The 24,754-nt window shown below is 41.7% G+C and overlaps 4 protein-coding genes across 7 annotated transcripts in view; 2 read left to right on the top strand and 2 right to left on the bottom strand.

The window, feature by feature from the left end:
- Positions 1-429: 429 nt before the first annotated feature.
- On the bottom strand, positions 430-10,184 carry setd7 (SET domain containing 7, histone lysine methyltransferase). Of its 2 annotated transcripts, XM_040010222.1 has the most exons (8): positions 10,056-10,184; positions 7,749-7,878; positions 6,468-6,669; positions 6,177-6,366; positions 5,085-5,166; positions 4,872-4,989; positions 3,627-3,784; positions 430-1,372 (listed from the first exon to the last, which is right to left on the bottom strand). In XM_040010222.1, exons 1-8 carry the CDS (start codon positions 10,150-10,152, stop codon positions 1,180-1,182), a joined length of 1,170 nt encoding a protein of 389 aa, XP_039866156.1. In that variant the 5' UTR covers positions 10,153-10,184; the 3' UTR covers positions 430-1,179. The 2 variants fall into 2 exon arrangements, with proteins under 2 accessions (XP_039866156.1, XP_039866157.1); XM_040010223.1 differs by lacking the exons at positions 430-1,372; positions 3,627-3,784; positions 4,872-4,989; positions 5,085-5,166 and having other exon boundaries at positions 6,195-6,388.
- A 2,800-nt stretch (positions 10,185-12,984) lies between these two features.
- mgst2 (microsomal glutathione S-transferase 2) lies at positions 12,985-15,657 on the top strand. The gene is made up of 4 exons (XM_040010274.1): positions 12,985-13,190; positions 14,824-14,923; positions 15,224-15,376; positions 15,494-15,657. The coding sequence occupies exons 1-4, from the start codon at positions 13,130-13,132 to the stop codon at positions 15,594-15,596; spliced, it is 417 nt and encodes a 138-aa protein (XP_039866208.1). The 5' UTR covers positions 12,985-13,129; the 3' UTR covers positions 15,597-15,657.
- Positions 15,658-15,778: 121 nt separating this feature from the next.
- On the top strand, positions 15,779-18,331 carry LOC120720540 (short coiled-coil protein B-like). Of its 3 annotated transcripts, none has more exons than XM_040010276.1 (4): positions 15,779-16,302; positions 16,880-16,948; positions 17,030-17,110; positions 17,976-18,331. In XM_040010276.1, exons 2-4 carry the CDS (start codon positions 16,933-16,935, stop codon positions 18,116-18,118), a joined length of 240 nt encoding a protein of 79 aa, XP_039866210.1. In that variant the 5' UTR covers positions 15,779-16,302; positions 16,880-16,932; the 3' UTR covers positions 18,119-18,331. The 3 variants fall into 3 exon arrangements, with proteins under 3 accessions (XP_039866210.1, XP_039866211.1, XP_039866209.1); XM_040010277.1 differs by lacking the exon at positions 15,779-16,302 and adding an exon at positions 16,309-16,746; XM_040010275.1 differs by lacking the exon at positions 15,779-16,302 and adding an exon at positions 16,309-16,694.
- Positions 18,332-24,378: 6,047 nt separating this feature from the next.
- Positions 24,379-24,754, bottom strand: part of zgc:154054 (uncharacterized protein LOC777616 homolog) — a 34,964-nt gene continuing 34,588 nt past the window's right edge. The window contains exon 15 of the mRNA XM_040010216.1: positions 24,379-24,683. Coding sequence (XP_039866150.1) covers positions 24,666-24,683 — 18 coding nt within the window. The 3' untranslated portion in view covers positions 24,379-24,665. The remainder of the gene's footprint in view (positions 24,684-24,754) is intronic.

Raw genomic sequence — 24,754 nt, forward strand, 5'->3', positions numbered from 1 at the left:
GATGTCCAGCACACGGTTCTTATTACAAGTACGCAAGTAAACTGTGAATCACACAAAGCTAGAGTCAAGGAATAAAAATATGGAAGCCAAGATTTACTTTCATGTTTACCAAGTAGCCTCCTGGACATCTGAAACCAGAGCGGTGAAAACTTGTTTTCTTCAGTGACTGTATTTGTGTTTTTGTAAACATTAAAATATTAATGATCGCGCTGTTTTGGCTGATGTGATAAATCAGGACACAGGATAATGAGCACATGGGTAAAGAGAGGATGAGAACTCGTCAATAGTTTGTCCTCATCGTTTTATAAATCAGCAGCGATGTTATGGGGTCGTTGCTGCTACAGGAGATTCTACCAATTAAAAATTAAAACAAAAAAATTCAAAACGTTCCATTCTTGTGTCTTAAGATGATGATGCATGCAGACTGGGTTTCCTTACCTTGTACTTTTATTTCCGAGAGCATATGCACACAGATAGTTTGGTTAGAAAAGTGAAACAAGCTCACAGGTGAGTAATGGCAGACATTCCATTATTTTCTCCCGAAGTTCTTGGATTAGAAACTCCCTTTACAAAGCTCAGGGCGTACAGTACCTAACCACTTCAGATCTTAGAAATAAATTAGCCACTGCAATGTTTATCCTGTACGGCAAGTAAACAGATCTGTCAAGTTACACTTTATGAAATGTATAGATTGGGATACGTAAATTAGTGCAAATGAAGTGTGGGCTGAACAGTTTGCAACAGATGACACAAAGACTGTGGGGTCCAAATAGTGGTGTTTGGAGGGGAGCTCTGTTAGGTAAACAGCAGCTAGAAGACACATACAGTGAGTGAGGATTCAGACAGTGGAAACTGAAGGAAGTCATCATTGCACAGAAATCTTGACTTGAATGAGGGTGTGTGTGATGAAGAGGATGTCAGACAGAGCGGCACCTCCAGCCACAGATGTGTCTCCTCTAATATCATTTGGTTTCTTGCATAGTTCTTGTGTTTCTTTGGCCTGAGAGAGGCCTCCAATCATCCTGAATTGCTCAAGTAGTATTCCATTTGAATACTAAACTTGGTAACTTTGCAAATATTTCTCTAATATCAATTGCCACAATGCTCCAGCAGTCTTGTAAGGTGGTAGCACAGGTAGAGGGGAACGTTTTCATTGTCCAGAGGTATTCATCTGCAATCTCACTGTCCAGTAGGAGCCCCTCCTCTCTGCTCAAACGCCTCTAGCTCTCGCTTGTACCAATCAGGAGCCTCCGGGCCATTTTTTCCAGTTGGCTGGTGATCGTAACCGTAGGCGACCGTTAGCTCCTCATCTTTTTGCACAGCCCTCAAGGTTCGGATGCACTTGATTGGCCCAAAACGAGGATGGACAAACCTGTGCAAACCCAGGATAAACACACATGCACAAAGTCAGGCAAGAAACACTACTTTGTGCTTTCATTGTGAGATATGCTACAGTGACGTCTGTCATGGTACCACAAGTTAGATGCTTAGTATATTACTGGGTCTCGGGGCAAATCTTTGGAACATTTTTGGTGTAGGAAAGGCGATATGAGACAGGGCCAGAGGCAGGATGTACCATGGACATGGTCCTATTAGAATCACCCACTGCCCTAAGTGGCAGTGACTGAAAGTGTTGTTTAAAATAGTTAACTAAAGTTAACTAAAGTAAACAGGTGCCTGAATTTATTCTCAAAGCATCTAACTTTGTGTTTTAGAGACTTCTACATTGTACTCTCAGATGGAGCGGCAGGCTAACACAAGGATAGAATACATGGAGCTTCCACATGAATGGTACAACGGTTATGTTATTGAATGGGATGGCAAACAATGCTCTAAGCACCTGCTCCTGGAAAGAAACCTTGCTGGTTTACAAAGACGAACACGTAAATAAATAAATGTGTGCATGATGAGAGTAATGATGGTTGATTGATGACCCTGAACTCAGTGTTTACTCTACACAGATGAGATATAAGCTGCTAATGCTAATATTTGCTTATAAAAACAACTACTGGTTTAACTTTAAAACTTGACAGTGCTCACATGCTAAGTTAGCTTTTTGTCATTTGAAGCTTAGTAAAATAAAATAATCAAATCGCTACATGTCGCTAGTTCAATGAGCTCTTAGCTCAGGCTTTCCTGAGCAGCTGTATCGTTTGTCATCTTTGTACAAGTGTGGCCAACTACACAGAATAACTGCAACCTGTGTCAAGAGGTATATATGAATATAGCATTAGCCTCCTTACACTGACTAGCCCCCCAAAAAAACCAAAACCAAAGAATCCACTGCTGGTGCTGATGTGATATTTTCCATAACAACATTAATGGGACCATTGCTGTTAGGGGGTTAAAGCGGGGTACATGTACTTTTTTCTCTCTTGATCTTTAACTTGCTGTTACTGGAAGGGGAATAACCAAATGCAAATCAGGTGTTCACTGTCCAGGCTATGGCTCACTGTTCACCTACCGACAGCTGAAAACGGCTCCAGCCCCACTATATGACACTCTGTGTTATTAAGACAGCATGACCACTGAACTGTTCAAACTGTCTCCGTGGTTCTCAGTTCTGACAGCTGGGGCACAAGTTACCTGGCAGAAAAGTCGCGCTGAACTAACTTTTACGGCAGAACAAAGAAATTTATAATTAATTAGGATTAATAATATGCACATCCGCTGAAAGCTGCAGCCGTGTGTCCAAGTCGACAGCCGCAATAAGAAGTGCACTGAAAAGCGTGAACACGTGGTCGGGTCTGTCGTGCATCGTTTACAGTGGTGCCGAAAACCAGGACTGGGTCACGAGAGACCCGACCACGTGTTCACATTTTCAGTATACTTCTTATTGCAGCTGTCCACTAACACACTGGGCTGCAGCTTTTGTGCTACAGCCTACACACATCAACAACAACAGGACCCAGTTCATTCAGTTTTAAGCCAGCGAGGCATGATTGGGGATTGGCGTGATCGGCTTGATCAGGTGTGCCCGTCTCCCCTGCAGCTGCAGACCATGCCCCACCACAGCTCTGCAGTCAGAAACAGGCTCACTGCAGCCACTAAGAGTGAAGAGTATTAAACTCTCACTAAATTATATGTTTTCATCTCTGTGAACAAGTTTCTGGATTTCTTTTCTTTAATAAAACTAAGACTGAACTTTATTTTTCCATGTTTGGCAATGTTCACGTTCTATTTAACTTGTTGCTTTTTTGAAGAAGTGCTGCAGACTAATGAAGCAGTCTAGTGACAAAAGCCTCAAATAGTTAAATGAAAGTTGTTTGTTTAAAACAAAAATTACTGAAGGATTCATTGTGAATGACTTTGTTATCTAAATAAAGTTGCAGCTTTCTGTCACTGTTTTGCTTCGATGGGGCGTGAATGTGTGGGGAATGATGAAAAAGTTTGAGAACCACTGATCTAGCTGAGGAAAAACAGTTCTATTAAGAATAATTCCCTTCTGTATAACTCATCAAAGATTGCTTGATGTCTTCGGGAACAGTAACAACATTGGTGGTGCATGACTACAGAAAGTCTTCAGCTGGTCTGAGTGAGGTTATTTCTGTTCAATTTGTAATCACATCAGGCTTCTTTTTTTTAAATGTCAGACTCTGCTGGTCAACCTGTCAGCTTATACTCACGGGTCATATTTGCAGTTGGGGATGAAAGAGTGGTTTGCTTTATGACCCAGAGACGCGCAGTATCTGTCCGCCTGGTCAAATGGCTGAGGGACGTCAATCACGGTATCCTCATCGAGTGAAATTGTGTTTCCATTCAGTGCCCAGTCCCTGCTGTCCACCTGATGAGTCACGGATAAAAACACAAAGAAAACACAAGCGCATTTAATGGGGATAATCCTACAGGGTGGGCCATTCATATGGATACAGCGTAACAACATGGGAATGGTTGGTGATATTAAAGTCCTGTTTGTGGCACATTAGTATATGTGAGGGGGCAAACTCCTCAAGATGGGTGGTGACCATGGTGGCCATTTAGAAGTCGGCCATCTTGGATACAACTTTTGTTTTTCCAATAGGAAGAGGACCATGTGACACATCAGACTTATTGGTAATGTCACAAGAAAAACAATGGTGTGCTTGGTTTCAACGTAACTTTATTCTTTCATGAGTTATTTACAAGTTTCTCTTTGTTCACAGCCATTGACATGTCGAAGAGGTTAACACGTGAGGAGCGGATCGAAATTGTGTTGATATCTGGTGAACGCAGTAACCGGGTCATTGCAGCAGGTTTCAGTGCAAGACACCCTACGAGACCACCCACCTCCCATGCTACAGTCAGCAAACTGCTTGCTAAGTTTGGTGAAACTGGTTCAGTGTTGGATTTGCCAAAATGTGGACGCAAGAAAACTGTCACTAATGAAGAAACATCAGTGGCTGTCCTAGCTTCATTCAGCAAGAGCCCACAGCGTAGCACTCGCCACATGTCACTGGAGAGTGGCATTAGTCGAACATCCCTTGGGCGGATATTAGCTACTCACAAATGGCACCCTTACAAACTCCAGCTACTGCAGCATCTCAGCGAGGATGACCCAGATTGGCACACAGAATTTGCAGAATGGGCAAAACAAAAACTGGAACAGGACCCTCAGTTCACACAGAAGATTTTGTTCAGTGATGAGGCAAACTTTTATGTGAATGGTGTTAACAAACAAAACCACCGCTATTGGTCTGACACTAACCCACATTGGATGGATCCCTCCAAGACTGTTGGAACAACAAAAGTGATGGTTTGGTGTGGTATATGGGGCACAACGATAGTGGGTCCATTCTTCATCAATGGAAACCTCGAGGCCACTGGATATTTGAAATTGCTACATGATGACTCTTAATGACCTTGGTGCGTTGTTTGTGGTCTGTGTTTCATACCTCAGAGTGGGTGATGCGTACTCCATTGTAAAAAGCCATCACAGTGTTGGCCTCAGCATCTGTCTTGGCGAAAAGTCCCTGTCCTGCTCCTCTGATTGTAGAGTCTGCCACAAACACTCTGACAAACAGAGGCAGGGGTAAGAAAATGAAATACTGACCACAAATTCAAGAGGAACAATGTGATTGGTCAGGATTCCTATAAAACGTATCTACCTTTGGCTCTCATATGGATCTGGAAGCAGAGTATGGGTGGCGATACAGGTGGATGTGGATTTGTCATACGAGTACACAGGACCTGTAAAAGAAGATTGTCAGATTAGTGGGATTCTTTAACCACAGGCCTTTCTCCATGAAATACAAGTGGAACCATATTAACCAGGGCCAGAGGAAATGACACGAGCATGGGTGGTGGACAGCACATGCAAGGCAGCATTGGTTAATGAGTGAAATGTAAAAAAAAAAAAAAAAAAACTTCAATTAGAATGATACCAAAGTGACAGTAATTCCTCTACATATATCTCAGAACTGTTCAGTCACATTAGCCACCTTAAATAAACGGTTGCATCCATGGCTCCTGCTGGCTTTCGGCTCTTGAAACTAGCCTAAATATTAATAATTGTTGTGTCTCACGTTTCTGGACACTGACCAGCTGAGAGAGGAGCAGCACTTAGTGATGATGTGAAGAAGTTAGTGTATAACTTAAAGCAGTTTTAATAAATCCTTTAGAACTTTAAGGGGAAGCTTTCAAGAACGTAAGATCAGCTCTTGTAGGTTTTAACACAGTTTCACAATTTGGCTCAACCGAAAACTTTCATATTAGCATCCATGGACCTTGAACTTGGTTATATGTTAATCTTCTTAAACCTGGTAGGAGCAGAAAGTAAAGCTGTCCAGGCAGAGTGCAGCAAAATGCAAAGGAGAGACTTTCACACAGGAAGTACAAATTATGAAATGGGATGTTTTAGTCTGGTCCATTTGTCAAGCTGGCAAGCTATTAAACTGCTAAACAATTTAACAGCTTGCCCGTGCACATGATTGAGGTTTCTATCATTACGTTTCCAGTATATTACATTGCACTGAAACAATCCATGTCATCATGCATTATACCATAACACAGTTTCTTGATAATAAATGTATTATTATTTATTTACATCTATTAATGCTTTAGCCTTTCGCATCTTGAAAATCCAACATAATCAATTTTAGGAAAAGGGCAATTTCTTATTAAATGCATCAACTCCTGAACAAAAGTCTCGACAAACAAATACCAACTCAGCCTAAGTGGACGTTGGCATCACTCCTTACTATTGGGGCTGATTTCAAAGCGTGGTCTCCCAGTCTGGTTGGAGATGACAGCAGCAAGTTGGGCCTCAATGAGCTCCCCATCCACAAAGCTTCCATATAGAGCCGTTCGACCGTCAGGGTAGATATACGCTACAGAGTCACCAGTCATTTCCCCGTCCTCGTTTACCTCCCCAAACACACAGCCTCTGTCCTAGACGCACCACAGTACACGCCAACATGCACAATACACATGGTTAGAAATACTTCTGCTATGTTCTGTATAAGCAGAAGTTAGACAGTAAGCTGACTCACAGGGTAGTAGACCCAGCATTCCCCACAGCGGTTGTTGTCTTTGTACTGGCCCTTGAACACCAGGTGACCCTCGCCATCGAACTCCTGAGCAGGCCCATTAAGCTCTCCGTCCACATATGTCCCGTTGAGGACGCCCCCATCTTCGTAGGTGTACACTCCTTGGCCCTGCAGAGCATCATCTACATAGAACCCCTCTAAAGTGCTGTGAGAGGGAAAAGAAGGACAACTGCAATTAAGATTTTTACATTTGAAGTCTAAATTCAATCTTCAAGGTGAATAGGGCCAGACAAAGGTTATTTATGTCTCCAGTATTTCTTTCTGAGGTTTGTCTAACTGTTCCTTCTTATTCAGGACAAACTTTAATCCTGAAAAACAAAACCAGTGCTGACATTCTAAAAAGTACAACATAATATTATCATTATATCAGCCATATGATATCATTTATTAAAAAAGAACAAACAAAACTTTTTCAAATTTCTGTGGTATTGTTTTGAGAGAGGTAGTGGTGGTATGGCATAAAATAACTCAATGTATACTGCACGACAATTTTAGGGGTAGTTTTAAAAGGAAATTACATCTGTGATGGTTTTGTAATTACATTGGACAGGTTTGGTCACAGGTTTTCTGACAGCCCACAATCAGACTGTGTTGGTATATCTGCAATGGTCCCATTAATAATCTATTCCATCTACGGGGCAAGCCGCTCAGTCATGTGTTGTACTGCATGTTTGGACTTGGAGGAGGAGAGTAGTTGTTTTCTTGTTTACTTCTGATGCCGCTGCCTGTAATCCAGTAATGTTTGTAACTGTAATGCTCAAGAACTTTACTCCGTTTTTCTACTGAAAAGCACACATGCATTAACACAATATTAATAAGTAAGTCTCAAAACCTTCTATTGGCAAATACATATGTAGCTTTGGAAAGGTGCCATTACACAGCTGCAGTAACACAGATGTTCACTTATCGCACAGCACACTATCACAATACCTGCGTCTGACTGCTCCTGCAGTGTTACACTCTTCTCCTTGGAGGAAACTGACCGCTGCTCAAAGCCATGTCCTCTGCTGTCACATGCATAATCTTACTTTTCTTTTATTATTTCCAATATATCCACAATAATGAGGCGTTTGTCAGATAAATGCAGAACATACATCTTTCATATCTGGCAGTGACAGCGGTCAGATATAGTAAATGTTTTTAATTCAAATAATGTCAGATTTACGTCCCCATCAGTGATCCTAACAGATTATTTAAGTCCTTAGTTTGTTATGTTTACAGTACCTTCCATCAAAGAAGAAGAACTTGCCCTTGCCATTTTTCTCTCCATGGGTGAAATGTCCTTCAAAGCGATCACTGGACGAGTAGGTCACAGTGCAGAAACCATGGGGCTGACCATCTTCATCCAATGGACCTGAAAGTTCATGCAGAAACAATGTTTCAGTGTGATGAGGATGTGTTTTTAATGAAATCAGGTTATAGAAATAGATCCCAGATAGGCCCATCCATTTGTTTTCATGGATCTACCACAAAATACTAAACAAAGCATGTTCAGCTGATTTAAACGAGTACTACAAATAAAGCCTGTAAAGGTTTCTGCTGAGGTCCTCAAGCCCCTTTCTTAAACACCTAAAGCACTTCCTGTATCTACTGTTACATTTTAGCCACGTCCCTCATGGAGCAGCAACAAGACCCGTGGATGATTACAGAGGCACCTGGCTAAAAGGACATGTCAGTCTAGAGCTCTAATAATTTGTTTTTGGACACTTTTGCTAACAGTGACATCTCTATTTTTTACTCTCTCGGTCTACTCCAACAACTTACTTGTTAACCTCTTGCTTTAACCGTTACATCCAACCAAAACATCAGTTGTGATTTGTAAAGTATGAACCAAATGATGCCTAAAGTCAGCATAGATGTGTCATTATTTTCAAAATCCTCACAATAAACAAAGTATCCTTCAATGTTCCAGAAGTTCAGTGTAGGTTACATCAGGTGGTTTCTTCAGTGGTGCTGACATAGCTCAGCAGAAACACTTGGTCATTACACACGGCGATAGAAATTAAACCCCAACTGATACAAGGTTTGTTTTTTTGTTTCTTTAAAGACTGATACTCATATTTGGTGATTTAGTAACCCAGGTTTCTAATATCACAGGTTTTGTGATAAGATCGTGACAATGCAAATTAAAAAGCAATGAAGTTGAAGAGTGCCCTCTGATGGACAAACTGCAACATCAACACTCAAAGTTGTTGAGTGCTTCTCCCATCTCTTCTTTTTATTGGATTTATAGGTTCTTATCAGCCATCGATAATCCGGCAAACAGCAAATATCATCAGCCTGCTGATAAATCAGTCAGGCTCTAATGCAATTAAACACCAAACACTGTTGTTCCTCTTTGTTTAATTGCACTAAAGTTCCTTTCAAAGAAAACTCGAACAGAAGAATAATTCAATCAGTTCCCATTAGTTGTTAATGACGGAACCAGTTACAATATTTTACTTCAGTCAGGAAATGAAACGGCAATGCTGGTGACAAAACACCAACTAAAATCTATTTTATTGCAAAAAGAAGCATCAGTACGTCCCTGGAGTGGAAATAAAAGCTTCATTTGCACGTGCTAATCACATCACTGACTGAGCTACACTCCTGGAAATAAATAAATAAATTCAACAATAATAACTCGACACACTTTTAACCAACCACCAATCATCGTGTACTCAAGTAACAATAACATTTCTTAATATGTGTTATGTGAGAGTTTGGTTGACAGCATAATTGTTACTCACAGTGAGTAGATAACTGAGATTACAGCAAATGAAACTAAGTTACAGCTAGAATATAAATGAGGCAAACAAACAGCAGCGCAACACGATACCGTTGTATTTGCAGAATTCAGTAGGCCAGACTTCCAACGTGCAAAGCAGTGCTGAGTCAGGGAAACGGGTTAAACCGTTTCAACCTCTGAGGGCAGTTATTTAGTCGGGGTGGGTAGAAACCCTTTACGGCGGTGTTGGGGCTTTTTAAACCTTCTGACTTCTTAAAGCGTGTCCAGTCGGTTTCCTTTGAAACAGCACTGTGATTAGCTCTGTGCTAACGGGGGCTTCGGGTCCGTAGCTTTCAGCACTGTGTGCACCACAGCGGGGTTTCTTTCAGCCCGGGTCTCCTAACGCGACAGCACTACTTTAGTCCGACACAGTGAAATCTCAGTCCAGCCTCTGAACGAGAGAGAAAGAACCCGCGTGTAACGGTGGTGCTAGTTTAACAACAAAGACGCGCAGCAACGAGTGCAGCACTACAACAAAAAGTAACATTTGGTGTCATTCTGCACTTCCTGCCCTGCTGACTAAACACAGCAGCCACGCTGGCAGCGGAGCACTAATACCCCACACACCGCCCGACCGGCGGATCTCCTTGTCAAACAGAGGGCCTGGCGCTGCGAGCTCCCGAGCAGGCCCGCCGACAGATCCACTCATGAAGATTTGTTTAAAGACAATCGACACCACTCAGCCAAAGTGCTGAGAATACCTTCTCCACGGTGCAAATGCAGTCGTTCACGCGTACACGGCACGGATGGCAGAGGTTACGTACCTTCTACAACCTCTTCTACATTTTCATCGTCGCTGTCCATGCTGCAGGAGACCGCTGTGACCGCACCACGGCTTCGACTGCTTTTCCTGCCACCCATGTGGCGTCGTTTGGGGACGGTAACATGACAACCGGGGACACCTTTTTTCACATGCCACACGTTTCGTGGGCATTTCATTATATTTGCACGGAAATATAGCGTGTTTAAAACTAGCAGGTTATTATTAAAAATAAGAAATCTCAACGAGCTTACTTTAATAAAAAAATCACAAGAGTAAATAAACTGACAGTGCAACTAGATCCCCCCCAGTAGAGCCAACATTTACATAAAGAATTTCTGTAAACATTTAATGGCATTTCTTAGCCGTCGCTGCTCAAAGTGGGGTTTTCTACAAAATAACCATTATAGCTATAAGGTCACATTTTCTTCTTCTTTCTGCACTAAGAAGAAGAAAAGGCCATCTCACCCTAACCTTTTCTGTCACACCAGCGTGTCCTCCATTACTACATCTATGAACATCCTGTGTGGTCTTCCTCTTTTCCTTGTGCCGGGCGACTTCATTGTCAACATGCATGTGCAAACTTGCTCAGCTTCATCTCCAAAGCAGTCCACCTGAGCTGTCCCTCTGATGTGGTCATTTCTAATGTTGTCAGTGCCGGTCACTCCCAGGGGAAAAGCCCCTTCAGCTCTGCCACCTGTCTTTTTGTCAGTGGCATCACTTCCAAACCAAACATCATAACAGGTCCTACTGCCATTTTGTAAATCCACCCATTCACTCTTACTCCTATCCTTCTGTAACAATCTCTCCATCACCTCTCTATAAAATGCCTCTTTACATGGTTGACTCCTGGTATTTCAACCATTCCTCATTCCCTACATCTACTCCTTGCAGCTTCAGTGTTACACCTGCCTTCTTTGTACGTCTTCATGAACTCTCTCAACACTGTTTCTCTGCATGAAGCCTTACTGCTGCTCGCTGACCGTCACCTCTCTAGCTTCTACTTCGTTGTATGGCTCATCAGCTTGATTTTCCTATAGCTGCATCCTTGTTGAAGATCAGTACCAGAACACTTCTTCTTCGTTCCTCAGTCGTCCTTTCCAAAACTGTGTTAAATAATCTGGTTTAAAAGTCCACTGCCCTGTTTCTCAGACATCTCTATACCTCCACATGTAAATCATCAGGACTCACTACCTTTCCACAGCTGCCCTCACTTCCTCCTTATACTTCCTGATTCATTAACATTCCTTTATGTCATCCTCTTACTCTCATGTACTTACTTACATACTTACACCTACCCAACATCTTCTCATTATCAATTTTCTTTCACCTACAAATCCACTAAAATCAACCAATCACCACTATGTCAAAACAAAAAATATGTGGTGAAAGCTTCCATACAGATGTAATCATTCATTTCTCAAACATTAAATACATACATTATATTTTGTCGTAGCATTCACATACAATTGCAGTTTATACAGACTATGCCAGGGGTCAGCAACACCCAAAGAGCCATTTGGTAGAGTTGGGTGTCTCGAGACCGGTCTTGGTCTCGACGGACTTTTGTCTACCATTTGGACCCAGTTTCCACAGAAAAGAAAACACTGGGAGCCGCAAATACTTTTTGTCATCTAAAATGAAGATAACACTGTTATTGTTATGCTTTGTATAAACACCTGTATTGTGTTGCTTATGAAATCAATGAAGTGCTACAGAGAAAATTAAATTTTATTTATGGAATGAACACATTTTGAACTCTTAAAAAATATAACACAAAGGAAAGACAGTTGAAGGTCTCTTTTAAATGAATTAAAAAGCTGAACTTAAATTATTCATATACCAAACAAAAACTGTAGCGTTGAGCTGAATTTTAAAAGTAATTGGAAAAATTCACTCAACTGCTAAAAAAAATGAAAAAGAAATATTTGCAAAATATCTGTATAAATATTTATTTTAAGTGGTTGACGTGTGTGGCGGGGCGTGGTCTGCACGCTACAGGGGAGGCGGACGCACCTGAGCGGCATCCGCAATCAAGCCCCCCCGGCTTAAAGTCTGTGCTCTCTCTGCTGTTGTGTCGGTATGTGTCGGTATGTGTCGGGCTGTGAACTGGAAAACTGCCGCTGGCTGTGTGGCTACAGCAACAATGTGTAAAAATGTTCAATAAAGAAAAAAAAAAAAGCATGTACATGCAAACATCGCTGGGTCTGCCATGGCGCACAGCGTCTGCAAATCGGGGCTGTACGAAGTCACTTCGTCTTTACGCAGGACTGTAAGCTGCCATCTGTGAGGCGTGAGCGCTGTTTGTTTTTACCGTAGTTCATGGTGGAGAACAGCTGCTCACATACGTATGTGGATCCGAAGCTCCATACTTGGCCTGCCTGGGGTTGACAGTCTCCATAAATGCAGGGCATTTCGGCTGATATGGTTTATGCGAGTGTGACGCTTATTTTGAGCGATGAAAAATAATAACATATGATTTTATTTTGATATTTGAAGACCACAATAATCTTCCAATTTACAACTAGAAGTTAAAAAAGAACTAACACAAATAAAATACACTTCAGTTAAATACTTATAATTTTTTTTCAAACCACGCGGAGCCGCAGGTTGCCGACCCCTGGACTATGCTCATGCAATCTAAGAAATGCCCCCCCTACAGTACCAGGCCTGCAGAATAAACTCACACTGATAACAGTGCGTGGTATACAGTGGCATGATAAATGAAGCTGGAGCCACTGTAATTAAGGACCATCACACTTTAATTGTTCAGTTCTGTGCATGCATTTATACATGTGCATATATGACTGTATGATATGCTGATGATAAACTAACAGCAGGTATTAAAGTTTTAGCCAGGTTTTTCTTGTGGAGTGTTAGTGATAGAGTTCATAGAGAGCCCTGCCCACTCATGGCAGATCTTTAGCTGCACAAGAGTCACGGGACTTGCTTACTTGCAGAACTTGTGGGATGTGCTAAAGTCCCTTTGCCCCAGGAAGTACCTCCTATTTGTTATGTAAAGCTGACTTTGTGTTTAGGAGCAAACTGTGAGGACGGCTGTTTTTTCCTAACAGTCTGATGGAAGCGGACTCCCCTCTTTTGTTGGCTGCAGTGTCCCTGCTGTCAGTTCTGCACATGGGTAAGTAAAACACAGCAGCTTAATGGATGTTGTGCATGTCAAGGTATTGTCCCAACTTAATAATAATGTGGGTGTGGTTTCCCACTCCTGTGTACTGTGCAACAGCAAGACTAGGCAAGTTTTACACTTAGCACTCCACTCATTTAGTGATCATCAGATCACATCTAGGATGCGGATTTCCTCTTGTCAGCAGCTTGAACATGGTTTCCCACACAGAAAAGCACATACATTCTAAATGCAAACAACATCCTTATTATTTTAAATGTGTGCATTTATCAAATCAAATCACTTTTATTGTCACATCACATGTGCAGGTACACTGGTACAGCACATGTGAGTGAAATTCTTGTGTGCGAGCTTCACAAGCAACAGAGGTGTGCAAAATACAATAATGTAAGCAAATATAAGAATGGCTAAATCTGAGAATTATATGAATAAATATGTGTACAATATAAGAGTGTATGCATATTACTGAATGTGTATACTAAATATGTATGTCTACGTGTGTGTATGTGTGTGTGCACATATTTTACAAATTAAATAGAGTTAAAATAAAATAAATATATAAAATATACAGAGGTTGTTAGTTGGATATTGTGCAAAACAAGTGGCATTAATATACAGTGTGGAGTGCATAATGTTGAAGTTCCAGTAGTGAAGCTGAGGTGTCTATGACATGTTCAGCAGTCTGATGGCCTGGTGGAAGAAGCTGTCTCTCAGTCTGCTGGTTCAGGGCCGGATGCTGCAGAACCTCCTTCCTGATGGAAGCAGTCTGAACAGTTTCTGGCTGGGGTGACTGGAGTCCTTGATGATCCTCCCCGCTTTCCTCAGGCACCGCTTCCTGTAGATGTCCTGGAGGGAGGGAAGCTCACCTCCAATTAGCCGTTCAGAGCACCGCACGACTCTCTGGAGAGCTTTGCGGTTGTAAGCGGTGCTGTTGCCGTACCAGGTGGTGATGCATCCAGTGAGGATGCTCTCAATGGCACAGCGGTAGAAGGTCCTCCCCTTTATACTAGTTTATTGATTTATACTGAGCAATCTCCACTTTTTGCACATATGTTGAGCAGTATATGTTGCCGTGTTTTATAGTATAGTATTCTTATAGTATTTTCAGACTTTGATTCTTGTGGGCCTTTAATGTGGCTTCAAGCGTTTCTTTGCCCAAAAAAATTGTGTGCAGGTTTAACTATCACCAGGCCAGTGTTAACCGGAATTCTTGATCATGGCTGTTGTTAATGCATTTTCTAATGTGGAATCATTCTGGGGAGAATGTCAAAAACATGATAATGCAAACACCACGGCTCACCATGAAGCTCAGAATATTCTTCTGGGTAGAATCTAGACTCTGTAGAGCATTTGGACAACTACGAATCTGCTTTGAGACAGAGGAGCTGAGAAGTGCCTGCTGTTCAACTGACACTTCATGGAGCTTGGTCAGTTTTATCATGGTGGTCTACAGAGAGAAGTTCATAGCTTGGATTTTGTTCCAATGTTCAATTTTATCCCTTGAAAACAAAATCTACAATTTATTAAACTGTGCAAAAAAAAAAAATTAGGTGGCTAAAATAGGAAATATACTTGTGAATTGTACAAAGAAAAATGTAAAGAAACCTCTGTCACTGTTTCCTCTCAGGCTACCTGGCTCGGCGGGTAGGAAGATCCAGGATGGCTTACAACATCGTACCTCCTGTTGTCACTGGACCTCCAGAATTTGAGAGGACATTCCGTGCACAGTAAGAAGACCTGATTGTAATGCTATAGTCAAATGAACTGAAGGGTAAAACTAGTTTAAACAGACTACTTTAAAGTAGTAGTCTGATTACAGAGTGATATGGGAGAGAATGCCTGAGGAATGGAGAAACAGTTTACTGGTACCATACCATGAAGTTATTCAAAGGAGTTTCTGAAGCTAGGTTAAGAAGAGAGCTGACAATCAGTGAGCAGCAGTGTGGCAGAGGGAGCTGATCTGCAGTGAGAGTAGGGACAAGGTGGAGCTCCAAGGATGTCCTAACATTACCTGTGTTTGTTCTCAGTCAGAACTGTGTGGAGTTCTACCCTCTCTTCCTGGTGTCGATGTGGACCTGTGGTACCTTCTTCAGTGAGGTGATTGCAGCTGCAGGAGGGCTAGTGTACATGGTCGCTCGACAGATGTATTTCAGTGGATATATCACGTCCCCCAAGAAAAGGTCTTTCATGATACTAAAATATCAAATACTTAAAAGCACACGGTGGCAGCGCTGACTTTACAGTATCTGATGTTTGACCTATTACAGCACGCTGACTGAGTACTTTCTGGTTTGCAGGTTACCTGGCTTTATTCTGAATTTGGTTGTCCTCGGCATTCTGTCTCTGCTGGGTTCGATTGGAGTACTGCGTGGAATACTATACAAATACTTTCTTATCTAACTTTGAAAAATGTCATCAAACTGTGCAAACCAACAAATAAAGTTATTTGTATTTGGTAGAAGTTTTTATAAAATTATTTTCCAATGTTTATATTTTCAGTTCTTTATAGTTTAGACTAGGTTTACATGTTCAGTTGTTGTTGTTTCTAAATTAGTTTCAGTGTTTGATTCGGTGCTGTATGTTTCCTTATTATTATACTATGTGTGTATTTACGATTAACTTTTCAGTTTTACTTTCCGAGTTAACTATTTTCTTTCTCTATACTTTTAGCTTAGTTTTTATTCATTAATATAATCTTGGAACAAAGACATATAATAGCATAAATATCTGTTATATTTAACTGTGTGACCATGGCCTGCATAGCTTATCTAAAACAGCATTTTCCAACTTCAAAAAAGGAGTGGCTTTAAGCGATTTACCTTCAAGTGTGCAACACCTTAAGTGTTGTTTCCGGCAAGAACTGTGGTACAATGAAATAACTGCAAACAGTGGAAAAAAGGGGGGGGGAAAGATGAACTATGATGTCGTTCTGTTGTTTGTCCCAGCGGGGTGTACGGCGCCCCCTGGCGGCTGTGAGGTGCAAGTGCCTGATAATATCCAATGAATTCTAGCACTGCCGAGAACATTCAAGCTGTGTTGAATTACGCTAGTCTTTAATTTTCCTATCGATATTTAGCGCTGCAACGTTTGTTTTTCACGTCGCTGGGTATGGGTCCTTTCATTTTACGGCTTATACCTAACTGCGTGTGGCAGCTAATTTTAAATAGCCTCCGGCTAACGGTTATTAGCATAGCAGCAGCTAGTTAGCACCACACTGTTAGCACGGTGTGGTTTACTTTGGCCAGCTGGTCTCTTTGATCAGTTTTAAAAATACCCGTGGTTCACGTGACCTTTAGAAGGGTCCGATACCAGACAAACAAGCGGTCTTAGGGGTTAGCTGTTAGCATTATTAACGCTGTTGTAGGCACTGTCTCTTCGTCACGGCGCTGCACTGGTGTGCTGAGAATAATAAACTCTTGTTAAAATGTGTTGTTATTATTATAGGTGTGGCAGAAGTGATGATTAAAAAGAATTGTGTGCACCGCATGACAACAAAATGTAAGCGTTTACTGCCAAGTGACAGCTGAGGCAGCTGCCCAGAGCAGTTTTGGTAAACAGCATTTCATCACGTTGTGTAACATACGTGTAAAAAGCTGTACGGTCGTTTTCAAGCATGCGTAGCTTTTGCTACAAACAGTGGATAAGCTAACTTACAGATATTTAACTGTCAAATGTTCCTGCAGTGTCCCCGAGAGTCGCAGCCCTGCATTCCAAAAAGGAAGACGAGTACTTCACCATGAGCTCAGAGGATGGTGAGACAACACACACACGCCCCTCCACAGTGTGCATGTTCACTCTTTCCTGCGCCTGACGGCTCCGTTCGCCTGCTGCAGGTGACATGGAGAACCAGGCTGAGCTGGAAGAGAAGACCAGGCTCATCAACCAGGTGTTGGAGCTTCAGCACACTTTAGAGGGTAGGCACGTGCAGCCTCACAGCTGTTACCTGCTAAAATGGAAAATGAATGTTTTAAATATAAACTGTAAGGTTTCTTGTGGGGTGGCTTAGACTCGTGTTGCAGCTTCATGTCACGCTGGGATTTGTAGATGAAATTGTGCATTTACATTTTTAAAAGTTGCCCCTAACTTTACACACTGTAGATGGGCTTTTAGTGGGAAGCATCAGAATGTTGATTTCTCTATGTGAATGTTACTCATAAATGTATCTGTGCCAGCAGAATGTTCACAGATTGATAACACACAGCAACACTGCATCACTCAGAGTGGATTTGAGCTGAAGTGCAGGATGTTTAGCCCAGCTTAGTTTGGCTCGTTGAACTCTGCACCGTCTGGCTGATAGTAGAAACTCATTCTGAGAGTTCTGGATGCACAGTGTTTGAACATCAGTGGGGAAAGGTGACTTCAACACAACCCTACAGTCTCTGCAGTGTGGACAAAGTCCTTGGTGTTCCACGCCAAGTCAGTGGTCGATGGTGGCCTCAGCGACTGCCTTACTTTCTGAATCAATACAAATCTTCTTATTATGGTTAAATTTAATTTCCCTGTTGCACGTGCAGCACTGAGATGTGTTGTGTGAACAGACACACACATTTATTTTGTGTTTGGAGAGTGGAAAGATCAGGAGGTGTGACAGAAATGAAGGAAACACAGAATAGGTGCACCTAACATAACAGTGTTTGCTGAACTATGAATGAGCTATAAATGTTTTTTTAATGGATTCTTGGATAATGATGATGTTTTAAACTGTAATGAATACGTTTACCACCCTTGTAGTTTCCACATTCCTGTATGGTTGACTGATGTTTTTGTTGACGTGTTCAGACCTGTCTGCCCGAGTCGATGCTGTAAAGGAAGAGAACCTGAAGCTGAAGTCGGAGAACCAGGTCCTGGGTCAGTACATTGAGAACCTCATGTCGGCTTCCAGTGTCTTTCAGACCACTGACACCAAGAGCAAACGAAAGTAAGGAGACCTTCAGAGAGGCCTGACCTAAATCCACCCCTCCACCGTCCCTAACAGAGCCCAGACCGTACCAGAGGACTGGACTCACGGACCCTTTAATACTGCTGAAACCTGAAACCCGTTTCTGTCTCTAACATGTGCAAATAAGGGAATTTGTTGTTTTCGTAATGTGGCTGCAGTGGCCAGTGTTGCATTCATTAAAAGAGAATGTCCAGAAGAAAAAGAAGAAAGGGAGACCTGGGCCCTATTTCAGGAAGCCGGTTTAGTGCAAACTCTGAGTAAGTATACCCTGAGTTAACGAAAACTCTGGGTTTTCGGTTTCACAAAGCGAGTTTAGATTAATTCTGAGTGAGTTACTATGACGACACACTCCGTGAAGCTAACCTGCCCCCTAGCAGGTTTACTTCAACTAACCCTGACTTTCTCCGCCTCTTTGTCGGAAACCTGACTGTAGGAAGTGTCAGACATGGCGTGTCCCTTCCTTGAAGAGCCAGTAGATGTTGAAGCCCAAATTCTCCGCAGAGCTCTCCGCCGGGAGAGAGTGATTAGAGCGCGTTCGGACATTTTATCATTTCCTGATGATTTTCTGTGTGAACGTTACCGTTTTTCAGCACAATCTATAATTTATTTGAATAACATCCTCAGGCCTAATATTGCTCATGTGACACATCGCGGACATTCTCTCAGTTCTGTACATATTATTTGTATTGCACTTCGGTTTTTTGCAAACGGGAGCTTTCTGTATAATATTGGTGACGCTGAGCACGTTTCCAAGGCTACCGTCTGTCAGGCAGTCAGGAATGTTACAGTTGCACTGAAACGTCTCCTGTACTCGTCTGTGGTGTTCCCCGGTCATAGACCCACAAGATTTATCAAAGAGGGATGCCACAAAATTGCAGGTATCAGGATGAACAAAACTTAATTCATGATGTGGTGATACTTGAACTACTACTTAAATTTTACATTTATTCTCACGGTTCCCAGGCGTGATTGGCTGTATAGATGGCACTCACATTCCAATCATTGCTCCTTCAGTAAATGAAGGAGACTATGTGAACAGGAAGTCTTTCCACAGCATTAATGTACAGGTACATAGTTCCCTGTAGCATTTCAAACTAACAAATTATTTCATTATAGTAATGGATGCCAATTTGTGTTCTCTGCACTGTGAAGATCATATGTGATGCTGCCAACATTATCACAAATGTGGAAGCCAACTGCTCAGCCTCTGTGAGTGGTGGTGGTGGAGGACCCCCACCTGTTTTTCGGGCCTCCGCTTTTTTTCTGTTGGCTATAACAGGTCACATTTGAGCATACAGAGTAAGCAAATATGTACTTGTAATGTGCTCAGATAATTTCAATAAGTGCTTACAGAGGGGAAATTAATGTAGCCTCTAACTGCAATTGATTGACATGGGACAAACAGACCAAGCACTATGGCTCATAATACAATTACACCTTACCTGTTTGGACTATATTTTTATATTTCATTTTTACTTGCTGCCAGGAACGTTTGGGGCCTGTTGGGTTGCACCTGCGCTCAAATCACATCACAAAATAAAATGTATAAAATAAAAAATAAAATAACGTGTTAAATGGGTGGAAATCCCTAGATCAATGTTTAAATTAACACTCACGCATTGACTCTGTCGGCTTTGTTTTGCCATGCATGCTCCCTTTCTTTTGCAGCTGAGGCTGCGTTACTTTTTTTCCGCGGAATTTGCATGTTATCGGCATATGCTGCCATCAGAATTTCGGCCTCAAGCGCTGTAAAATACATTGACCGCGCCTTCTTTCCCTCCGTCTCCATGGTGACTCGCTTAATCTGTGCTCCACTAATCAGGGCTTTATGTATCCTCGTGCGCGCGCTTAACTTGGGGTTAAAGCAACTCCGCGTTGACTGAACTACTTGTTATCAGCCTTTCTGAAACCGAATTTTCCGAGTTGGACAGTTCGGGGTTACTCAACCCTGAGTATCGTTTTTCACTCTGAGTTTTCTAAACCGGCTTCCTGAAATAGGGCCCAGATCCAGAGCTGCACATTAATATTAAACCTAACTCACGAGCTGACACACACTTCAGCTCTGTGTCAGGAAGGACAGCTGGCCTGAATCCTCTTCTGATATCTGAGTGCCTGAAATCTGTGCAAGTCTACAGAAGGAAAACATGCTTTGCTATGTTTTTCCCACATAATGAGTCCTATTTCATAAAGTACGGTTCTGTGAGGTGTTTAGCACTTTCCTAATTTCTTATTTTCTTTGCATATTTGTTACAGATCATCAAAAGTTAGACTTTGAAATGAGTAAAATGCAGTTTTTAAATGATTGTTACACATGTTAAAGCTGTGCAAACCAACCTATGTGGGAAAAGTAATCCCGACTTGATCCGATTGAGTGATGTGAGACACTCCTTGCCACTTAACACAAATAATTGACAGCAGTTGTTGCACAACCAGTTATTTGGTCTTTGGGGGTAATAACCATAAGTAGGGACAGAAAGGTGGGTTTGTATCGTTTATTTCCCTTAAATAATCAAATAATCATTTAAAAACTACATTTTATATTTGCTCCGGTTATCTTTGTCTAATATGAACGTTTGTTTGATCTGAAACATGTAAGTGTGACAAATATGTAAAAGAATACGACCTCAGGAAGTTGGAGGAACACTTCTTCACGACACTGTCAATCCCATTTGTTCTTCTGGAATATCTAAATGATGAGATACGATTCAAGCAGCTGTCACCTGGTTAACTGTAACACCAACTCTGTGGACATCACAGTTAGTCAGTTCAGTTATGTTTTCAAACTCGTGGCACACAAACAGGAAACCGGTGGGATACCTGGAACTAGACTTTCTAGAATCCTGTTGTGTAATCTGTTGATGTAAACAAAGAAACCAGACCCAATCAGTGTGTAAGACGGGCTTCCTGTTTAAGCGACGATGAGTGCTTTGAGTTTCAGAAGACGTAAGAGCTCAGCTTTTGTGCCATGTTCATATATTCAGACTTTGTTTTTTGGCATTTTGCACACATACAAAGTAAAGACAAAAGTGCAATCTTACACTGGCCTTTTGTGTATCAGCAAACAAGCTGAACTCGTGGTTAGGTTTCCACCTTTAGGAAGCCTGCCGAGGGGCAGCAGTCTTGTGAGCTGTACTGCATGTACGTTTTGGAGTCATTAAATAAATAATGGTTTGCTTTTATATGGCTATTCTGTGAGTGTGACAAAAGTCTCGGTGTTTTCATGTATTCGGTGCTCACAGATGTAAATCAGCGGAAACAAGAATAATAGATTAGCTTCCAGTCAGTGTGGTTAGTGTTACACCTCCTGCAGATCTTCTGATACACAGGAAGGCATCACCGAAGAACTGAAACTGGATTACAATTGTCACAGTTCAGATGATGCTTTGAAAATACCGGTGACGTTTAGGGATGGGTACCGGTGTCCGGTGCCATGATGGCACCGGTTCTGACATAAACGGTAGTAACCAGACCGAAAAGCAGCGCACATTTCGGTGCTTTATTTCGGTGCTTTTTTTTTCCTGAGCTGTGATACACTTTAGATTCTAGCCAATCATTTTACGTTTCCGAGGATAGTAGGCGGGGCCAGGTACGTACGTTCTTTTAGAGCAGAGCTACAGATTAAAAATGCCCAAGGCGAAGCGGTCAAAAGTCTGGCTGTACTTCACAGCAAAAGATGCAAACTCAGCAGCCTGCAACAAGTGCTTTAAGCTGATACTGTGATACTGTCAAAGGAGGTAACTCCTCAAATCCGATGAAACACCTGGCGACGCATAGCGTTTTTTTTTAAAGCCGAGAAATGCACCGTATTTGATAGCTTGCTGCGAGACCTCACACCGTGCACATCTACTGTGGGTGTGGTGCCTGTTATCGGACCCGGAGTTAGCAACATCCCCCAAAAACCCGAAGAGGAGAGTCCTGGCCCCTAGCCCTGCCAGTGTAGCAGAAATGATGAGGATGATGATGCAGCAGCAGCCGTTCTTCTCTGCGTGAGTAGCTTAATGTTGTTCGTGTGTAATTTACGTTGAGTAGGCTAACCACGTTATTACATTAATGCATGTAAGGTGAACTAGCAAACACCGTCGTAGTTACATGCAGCTGTCTTCTTGTTTGATGGCAGATGCTCCCTTCACCCTGGCCAAAAAGGCTAAAATGACCAAAGAAAAAGTGGAAAACAGCTGAACATGAGAGGTTTTTGGACAAAGTTTGTGTTTTTTCCATTGTTTAAGCTCTGCTTCCAGCCAAGAGTGATACCATATATGCCCCATAGCTGCAGAAAAGGCTAACATTGTTATCTTTTTACAAAAAACCAGCTGAACATGAGAGGTTTTTGGACCAATTTTGTGTTCTCCATTCTTTAAGCACCGGCACAGTTTCAAAAGTACCGGTTTGGCACCGGTATCGGATAAAACCTAAACGATACCCATCCCTAGTGACGTTACTGCTCCTGAGCGCTGCACACAGGCCTGACACACAAAAAGAAAACTTCCACACCACAGATGTTGAAGTGTTTACATTAAATTCTGTCTTCTGCTCTCGATACTTGTTAGTGAGGAGCATGGCTTGATCTAAGATGGGATTGACACACCTTGTTTTAATTCTGAGTCAGTGTTGCTGCCATTGCTACAGCTCCAGTAGATCTTTGAATGGCTACTTTAGTTCCAAACTCCTGGTCTTTGTCATTTCAGCGTGATGTCACTTCCTCTTTCTTGCTGCTCGGGTTGGGATTAAACAACACTAGTGGCACTGTTTGAGTTCACAGCTAAAACCATGATGTGTCATTTTGATTTGAGCCTGTGTGCGCTGATTGATGAACTTCTCTTTAACCATGCTGTATACTGTTTACATTTTGTTCGATTGCCAGTTTGACTTGGCAAGTCTTAGTTAAATAAAGTTACGATCTTTTCATGACGTTTCTAAGTGATATTTCTTGAGCTAACAATCTCTTTGTTTTATTTGCCGCTCACAGAGTCAACTAAAGGTGCTCACCAGGACCTGATACCATCCATTATGCATTTAACAGCTGGTGTATGAATAAGAACACACAGAAAGGTAGTCAAACTAAAAAAAGGAAAGAAACAATTTTGGTATATTCAACTATATAATAATAACGAGAAGAAGAAGAAGAAGAAGAATATGTACAAATGATGACAAAGATGCAATTTAAAATAGTATCTTTGCTACAGTGTTACATCTACATTGTAAGAGTTGAGTTGTTTTTATGGTTAACTTTGATTCCCTGGGTCTTTTCCTGTGTGTTATAACTTTTCGATATATTTTCATGTGCCTTATATTTGCTTTGTGACTATGTGTCTTATTTTGAAAGAAATATTTACACGTTACCATAGCGACCAGAGAGCATTAAGGGGCAGAGAGGAGGATGTTACTCTCAGTGTTGTTGGCGCATTTCAGGAGGACTAATAAAATAAAGGACTAATAAAGTTACACAATTACAGTGAATTTGCATTTATTATTATATTTACAAGATACCACCGTTTTTGTCTTGGTTGTATCATTTTATTTTGTTGTGTTTATCTGCGACACCTTAAAGGCCGGTCCGTGAAAATGTTGTCTGACATTAAACCGGTCCATGGCGCAAAAAAGGTTGGGGACCGCTGGTCTAAACAACACTGGATCATCTCGAGTTTGGTGCCTTTCTCATGCTTGAATGGTTCATAGATTTATGCTAAGTGGCTTAACAAACAAAAGATTTCTCTGGAAGTGGTCAGTTAAAGGACTAGAGTGAAAGTGACCAGTATCAAACGCCACTATCCAAAGAAAGGCCCTCAGAAAGCCTGGAGACCTGCTGCTCAAGAACAAAAAAATGCAATATAAAATTTTTGCAGATGTGAATTTCAAAATATTTTGCTCGGTTATATTTATATCAGCGGTGCATTAGTATCATTGAGTCAGAAGAAACTACAGTGTGTGTCTAGCTCTCAGGGAACTGATGCAGCTGCTACCTTCTGTGCATCCATATAGCATCAGACTGTGGATACAAACACTGCATCAGAATCCTCTGCATGCTTTAATGCTGGATTTTGCTTGCGTCAAGTAAAATATAGAGTGTCACCATACTTGGACAGCCTATAGGAATGGCCTGTATCAGATGCATGATGAGATGAAACTTGACATCTTTGAGCATCAAACTAAAGAGTGCTGTCGCTGCAGGGGATTCTTTGGACTTTGAAGAACCTGTTTTGCGTTTTTAAACAAAGAGCTGAAATGAAATCCTTACAAGACAACTTGATACCGGATATTCTTTATTTGTAACAAAAATAGAATAGTGCAGTAATTTACTCAGTGAATAGCTCTGGTGTTACATCAGTGAAACGTTTGGGTGGAGTGAATTTAAGCAGCTAATATGAGCTACCACTGTGGCCAATTTGGACACTTCCATCCATCCTTATTCACATAACAGGCAGTTTAGGCACATGTAAGCCTTTTATTGGACATCCATGTAGACAAAGTCTTTGTGCAGCAGGTGGCGCACTAATCAGCCTGAGTGAGAGTTTCCTTCTTGTCTGTGGTCTTCAAACTTTAATGAGTATCTGACAGACAGAAAGAAAAAGAAAAGTGTTAACCACACACAGCATCCACTGACGCCACCACCTACCTCTTC

This window comes from Simochromis diagramma, unplaced genomic scaffold (genome assembly GCF_900408965.1).
Source record: "Simochromis diagramma unplaced genomic scaffold, fSimDia1.1 OVJJ01000585.1, whole genome shotgun sequence".
NCBI classification, from domain to species: domain Eukaryota; kingdom Metazoa; phylum Chordata; class Actinopteri; order Cichliformes; family Cichlidae; genus Simochromis; species Simochromis diagramma.